The 7,500-nt window shown below is 36.2% G+C and overlaps 1 protein-coding gene across 2 annotated transcripts in view; it reads right to left on the bottom strand.

The window, feature by feature from the left end:
- The window catches only part of Tg (Transglutaminase), a 52,313-nt gene that overhangs the window by 17,460 nt on the left and 27,353 nt on the right, over window positions 1-7,500 (bottom strand). The window contains exons 2-6 of one of the 2 annotated variants that reach the window (XM_027362944.2): window positions 7,359-7,376; window positions 3,944-4,141; window positions 3,239-3,357; window positions 1,961-2,087; window positions 496-725 (exon numbers count right to left, since the gene is read on the bottom strand). In XM_027362944.2, coding sequence (XP_027218745.1) covers window positions 496-725; window positions 1,961-2,087; window positions 3,239-3,357; window positions 3,944-4,141; window positions 7,359-7,376 — 692 coding nt within the window. The remainder of the gene's footprint in view (window positions 1-495; window positions 726-1,960; window positions 2,088-3,238; window positions 3,358-3,943; window positions 4,142-7,358; window positions 7,377-7,500) is intronic. The other variant, XM_027362945.2, reaches the window with a different exon arrangement.

Below are 7,500 nucleotides of genomic sequence, written 5' to 3' on the forward strand. Positions count from 1 at the left end.
ATTCTTATTCGGGTTAATCTTATGGTTTTTGTTTATTACCGTATACTCCTTTATCAATTATTTTCTTATGTCTATTTCTCTCTACCTTTCTCTGTATTTGCGTCTCTCTCTCTCTCTCTCGCTCTCTCTCTCTCTCTCTCTATCTCTCTATCTCTCTCTCTCTCTCTCTCTCTCTCTCTCTCTCTCTCTCTCTCTCTCTCTCTCTCTCTCTCTCTCTCTCTCTCTCTCTCTCCATTACATCCATCCCCCACAGGGAGATAGATAGATATATAGATAGATAGAGAGAGAGAGAGAAAGAAAGAAAGAGGTATGTATGTGTGCATGCATACACACACACACACACACGTCATGCTCTCTCCTTCTCAGCAACGCCACGACTTCCAAAGAGCAGCAAAAATCCCGAGAGCTCCTTCTTAAACGTCTCTTCGCTAATGAGGGAGACAACGGCCGCCTAACAGGTCCCCGGAGAAGGTCAAGACAAAGAAAGGTCCTCACCCCGGCGGAGATAGCCCTCGTGACCTTGATGGGGTCGCCCCTGTTGGAGGGGGACATGCGGCACACGGAGCTCAGCACGTAGAGCACGCACTCCAGGATGTCCTCCTCGAACTGCGCGAAGTTCCAGGCGCACGGACGGTGGAAGTTGGTGGTGCCTCTCCAGATGAGACCCGAGTCGTTGAGGACGTACTCCTGCTTCTCGGCCGCGCCCTCCAGGTAAACGGCGTCGCCTGCAACGGGGGCGATTAGATTTTGTTTTTGTTTTTTCGTCCTTTGGTATCGTTTCTTTTGTTTGTTTGTGTATTCGTCTGTTGTTTTCATTTGTTTTTCATTCTTTATTTTTTTTCTGTTTATTTATGTATTTTGATTTTGTTTTTCCTTCTTTGTTATTGTTTCTTTTGTTTGTTTGTGTATTCGTCTGTTGTTTTCATTTGATTTTCATTCTTTGTTTTTGTTTCTTTGTCTATTTATGTATTTTGATTTTGTTTTTCATTCTTTGTTATTGTTCTTTGTTTATTTATGTATTCGCCTGTTGTTTTATTTGTTTTTCTTTCTTTATTATCGTTTCTTTGTTTATTTATGTATTCGTCTGTTTTATTTGTTTGCTTATCTATTCATTTATCTATTTACATAGTGGAATAATTAAGTAATTGATAATTCTATTCATCTGTTTACTTATCCATTTATTTACCTATTCATGTATTGAGTGATTAGCTAATTGATAATTTGATTTACTTATTAATTTATTTGTCTTATATATTTAATCATCTATTCATATATAAATCTATTCACCTACTTATTTATTCCCATTTATTCATTCATGCATTTATTCAGTTATTCATTATGGAACGAATGTGAGGTAATTAAGTGCCATTAAGTTTATGAAAATTTGAATCGTGGCTCTAAACTGCATTTTTTTAAACTTATATAACATCTTCATTATGAACGCAATAAAAATAAAACTCGCTTTCGGGACATTAAAAAAAAATCGCAGCACTCCATTAGCCTTCACAATAAATCCAATTACAAAATTAACAAAAAAGAAAGAAAGAAAGAAAGAGAGAAAGATGGGGGGAAAAAAAAATTATGAAGCTGAGGAAAAAAAATTATTACAGACAGCCTGCATTTAAAATCTACCTACCTCATATACCCTAAAAAATAATTTTGAAACTAATGAAAATAATAATAATAACTATAAAACCACTTAGCAAGGAAAGATACAAAAACAATTCTTCACCTTAAAACTGATGTTAATAATGACAAAAAAAAACAACAACAAGGAAAGGAAAAAAAATCCCTCACCCTAAAACTAATGTAAATAATGAAAAAAAACTCACCAAGTAACGAAAATAGTAAAGAAAAAAGTAAAAAAAAAAAAAAAAAAAAATCCCTCACTCTAAAACTAATATAAATAACGACAAAAACACTCACCAAGGAAAGGGAAAAATGAAAAAAAAAGACTCACCTTGGCACCAAGGATTGAAGAGGAGGAAGAAAGTGGACTCGCAAGGGTACGTGTGGGTCTTGTCGCCCGATTGCACGTCCACTTCCATCTTCCACTCGCCCACGATGGCCTTGCAAGACGTCGTGATCTGCAGGGAGTTGCAACATGAGGTAGAGGGACTTATGGGGAGGAAATCATGTGTGGTCAGTTAGTTTGTGTGTCTGTTTGTTCATTTATCTGTCTATATGTATGTCTGTCTGGCTATCGATCTGTTTATTTATCTATATTTCTATTCATCTTTATCTTTATCTATTCATCTATATCTATCTATCTATCTATCTATCTTTATCTATCTATCTATCTATCTATCTATCTATCTATCTATCTATCTATCTATCTATCTATCTATCTATCTATCTATCTATCTATATATCTGTCTATCTATCTATCTATATATATATACATATATATACATATATATATATATATATATATATATATATATATATGTGTGTGTGTGTGTGTGTGTGTGTGTGTGTGTGTGTGTGTGTGTGTGTGTGTGTGTGTGTGTATGTGTGTGTGTACATATATGTATACACACGCACACACACAGACACATACACACACACATATATGTGTGTGTGTGTGTGTGTGTGTATACGTATATATATGTGTGTACACACACACACACACACACATATATATATATGTATATATATACATATATATATATATATATATATATATATGTGTGTGTGTGTGTGTGTGTGTGTGTGTGTGTGTGTGTGTGTGTGTGTGTGTGTATGTGTGTGTGTGTGTGTGTGTTTGTGTGTATGTGTGAATATATATCAGTGTGTAATAGACATACGCGCTTTCCTGAAGGCTTATAGCAAGTCCTTGTTTATTTTCTTCACTAACAACTACTCTAAATCTGATTATATTTTGGTTCGTCTCTCAATATGCTTTCATCGGCCACTTGTGCCTACTTGAGGTCTACCCGAATCACCTGTCAGTCATCATAAGACTCTTAAACTCGATACCGAATGTTTATCACTATTCATTATGTTCTGAATGTGGTTGAGAAAGGCTATATTATCTTACTACATTCAACTCTTACTTGTCTATTTACCTCAACCGCTGTATACATTTCAAAGTGTTTTATTGAACGTAAAATACCCATTCTTCTCATACAACCTTCACCCAGGAACTGCATCTCATAAAGGCCATTTATGGGTGAACTACCACTGAATGTCATCTGCGTCTATTTTAACACCTCTTAAGTGCATTTTATCGCCTCACCGACAGAACGATGGAAGTGTCTGTCGTCTCTTTGATCTGGGCGCTCCACCCGCTGTCGCTCTCGGTGCCAATGCCAACGCCGACCAGGGTGCCACTTCCGAAACTGGGGCTCTTTGAGTCTGGAAGGTTTTGTTGGATGGGACGGTCTTATTTTGGGAAGTTTTGTGGTGTGTGTCATTGAAAAAAGGTTTTGTTGGATAGGACGGTCTTATTTTGGGAAGTTTTATGGTGTATGTCATTGAAAAAAAATTGTTGATCTCTCGTTTTTATTCTCATTGTATTCTGAAACGTTGGGATCGTGGAGTTCCTTCTAACTGAAGTAAAACAGGTGAAGAAATCAAAATTTAAATTTAGTAATAAAAAATATACATAATTACACATGAGCAAAATGAACATTACAACTCCAGCTGTCAGCGCACAGCCTCCTTCCCCTCCCCTCCCCCTCCTTCCCTCCTCCCTCCCTCCCTCCGTCCCTCCCTCCCTCCCTCCCTCCCTCTCTCCCTCCCTCCCTCCCTCGCCCTCCCTTCCCCTCTCTCGCCCTCCCTCCTCCCTCCCTCCCTCCCTCCTGCCCTCCCTCCCTCCCTCCCTCCTCCCTCCCTCCCTCCTCCCTCCCTCCCTCCTCCCTCCTGCCCTCCCGCCTTCCTCCCTCCTCCCTCGCCCTCCCTCCCTCCTCCCTCGCCCTCCCTCCCTCCCTCCCTCACTTACCAGCGACGGTGAAGACGAGAGACAGCTTGTCCTTCTCGCTGTCCATTGGCTTGTTGGTGTTGAGCGTGATGGAGAAAGCCTGGCCTCTCCTCACCACCAGTCGGGGCTTCTCTCGCTCCATCAGCTCGTACTCGTTGGTGTGGTGTGGGATCCCATTCTCCTTCGTCATGAGGTTGAAGTTCTTTATCGATAAGAATTCTATAAGGAGGGCGAAGAATAGGATTAGATTCCGTTTCTATAAGTGTGAAAAAGGTTTCTTTAAGAAGAGTAAATGTATGGGAATTTACTTATTAATGAGAATGGAGGAATGAAAGCAATAGCAGTGTTTTAAAGCTAATATTCATGATAGAGTTTTGCTAAATAGTTGTTGTTTTCGGTGAGCAAACCAACAGGGGCTCATAAGTTGTACTGATTACTAATACAGGATACTATGGCCTTAGGGTTCAGTTTCGCGGGCCTTCGTGTCTCTCTCGGATGCCATAAACAAGATAATTATTCCCCGTTCCTATGTCTAATCTTCTCTTCTTTGTTCTTTCAATTCTATAACCTGTGGTGACCGTAGGATTAGTACATTAGATATCGCCAATTATTTTCATGTATCTTTTTTATTATATAAGTGTTCCAGTTGGTAAAAATAAGCCATTTTTTAGGACTAGAAGTTTCGTTATAGAAGGAGTGTTGTTTTAACTAATCTCTGTTTTCCTGTGTCCACTGCTACTTCTTGTACGTTACTTTATGCTTCTTCGGTAGCCACCTGTCGATTTGTGCGTTTGTTTATTTACTCATGTTGCTACCATGAATTGTCTGCGTTTATTTACATTCACTCGTCCACGTGAGTGTTTGAATAAAACCTTCATCTCCTATTTACCTATCATAATAAATAAAAGTGCGAGAACGAAAGTTGATGCACGTTTGTATACATGTGTTTGTCTCTCTCCCTCTCCCCCTCCCCCTCCCCCTCCCAGCCCCCTTTGGCAGTGAGCAGCAGCCCCCCCCCCGTACCCCCTGCCAGTACCCCGCTACACCTGGAAGAATGCAGCGCTGTGACCTTGCCAAGAGTGAACGCGGCCATCCCTCTGTCCGCTGTCTGTCGGGCTCGCTGTCAGCTGTGCGAACGCTTGTACTCGGGATCAGCTGGAATTCTTGGCATTCGCTTTTCGTTGAATTTTGATTTCAAAATTGAATGAGGGATGATTATCCTTATTTCGGATACAATATAAAGTCTTATAGATATTAAGGATATGTAATTAATCCACTGCTATTGCTTTAGTCTCTGCTTTCGAGGGGAAAAATATGGTTTGAATTTTAGGGGAAAAAGAGGAAGATGACATGACTCGAAACGCGAGATTCCGTGAAATACTCTTGCTAAATCCTGTCGTTAACTAGAATATATTGTATCCAAGAAGACACTTATGTTAAACATTCTGTGCTAATCTTGTATTTTAGTTGTTAAAGTTCATTAGTTCAAGAAAAGAACAACAAAAGAAGGATTAATGACATTTTTTTATGTAGTTGTTGTTGATGTTAGAGGAAAGAACCTCGTGCTCAAATAAATTTCAAGATCTGTAAGAAAAAAGAAATAAAACAAAATACAAAATACGGAAACGAACAAATAAAAAATGCTCTTGGAAAAACAAATACACAAATACTCTTGGAAATACATATACAAAAATACTTTACGTAAAACAAATACAAAATTACTCCGCGACATACCGTACAATACAAAGAAAATCGCTTTGAAATCACTTTGTTTATTTCATCACCAACTGCTTATCTACAACGGCCAGCTTAACTTCAGGAAGTTTCTCAATACACAAACTTTAAATCCCTTGGGCTTCCCCTGCCACTCAGCCTATGCCTTCCGTCTGACTTTAGTAGATTTAGATGTAGGCCTATCGCGGGAAGACCCAAGAGACATAGGCAAAGAGGAAACGGCAAATTTGACGCAAGTAGTTTTGAAAGAAAGAAAATTACGACAGTTTTCGAAATGGTGCAAATTTGACGCAAGTAGTTTTGAAAGAAAGAAAAAAAGATTACGACAGTTTTCGAAATGGTCCAAAAACGAAAAATCACCTGGGGATTGTATGGGATTTAATATATTGATCTCACGTGTTTTTAATTATTTTTCTTGTAATTAATAGAATAATGGCCAGAGCGATTTTCAGAACGACTGAGTCTTTTAAAAAGGAACTACGGAATGATCATGAATATTAAAGATAATAGTAATAGTGTTAGCAATGATGATTGTATTTCTGTTATCACCATTGTTACAGAGATTGTTAGAAGTGTTAGTATTGCTATTAGTATTAGTATTAGTATTATCATTCCCATTATTGTATTATAATTATTGTTATTATAATTTTATTTCTATCATTTTGGTTATCATTATCACAATCACTATAATAATGATGATCATTATGATATTGTATATTAAAATTGTCTATATTGCTTGTTCTTACATATTCTTGTTTTGTTATAATGATCATCATAATTATCGTCATTGTTATTATTATCCTTATTACCACTATCATGACTATTGTTATTATCATCATTATCATAGCTATTATTATTATTATTATTATTATTATTATTATTATTATTATTATTATTACTATTATTATTATCATTATTATTACCAGTTATCATTATTGTTATTATCATCATTATTGTTATTATTGTAATTGGTATTAATATATTTATGATTATGGCTGCTATTGTTATTATTAAGATCATCATTGTTATTATTATTATTATCATTATTATTATTATTATCATTATTATTATTATTATCATTATCATTAGTAGCACTATTAATAATAATGATAATAATAATCATTATCATTATCATTAATAATATTATCATTAGTATCATTATTATTATCATCATTAATTATTATCATCATCATTATTATTACTATCATTGTCATTATCATAATCATTATGAATATTACCATGATTAATATCACCATAATCAATATTATCATATCATATTTACTGCGATTATTACAATCATTATTATCGCCGCCAACATAGTTAAAAAGATGATGAAAATGATAAGCTGATGGAAAAAATGTATATCATTTGAGATTAATATTAGTAATCAAACTGACATTAAACATTAAGCTACACACAAGCTTTCAATAAAAAAAAACAGCAAAGTATAGTTAAGAGCAATTCGTGAAAGTACACAATAATTAGTCATGTTAAAAACACAGCCAAATATAGTTAAAAGCAATTTATGAAAGCACACAATAATTAGTCCTGTTAAAAACACAGCCAAATATAGTTAAAAGCAATTCGTGAAAGCACACAATAATTAGTCATGTTAGCAAACAAGCAATTCAGTCATTGGTTAGAACAACACAGCTACCACTTAGCACTAACTGGCAGCCATCCTCCATTAAGCTTTACGTACCATCAGGAACGGTCACAACTGCAGACAGCACCCAGGAGAATAAAGAAGTAAAATAGATAAGAAAATATTAGTTCGTTGTCCTCATAGCAATACTCGAAGCTCTCTTGATAAAGTTTTTGGGGCAAAACAACAACAACAACAA

The sequence above is a fragment of the Penaeus vannamei genome, chromosome 24 (assembly GCF_042767895.1).
Source record: "Penaeus vannamei isolate JL-2024 chromosome 24, ASM4276789v1, whole genome shotgun sequence".
NCBI lineage: Eukaryota > Metazoa > Arthropoda > Malacostraca > Decapoda > Penaeidae > Penaeus > Penaeus vannamei.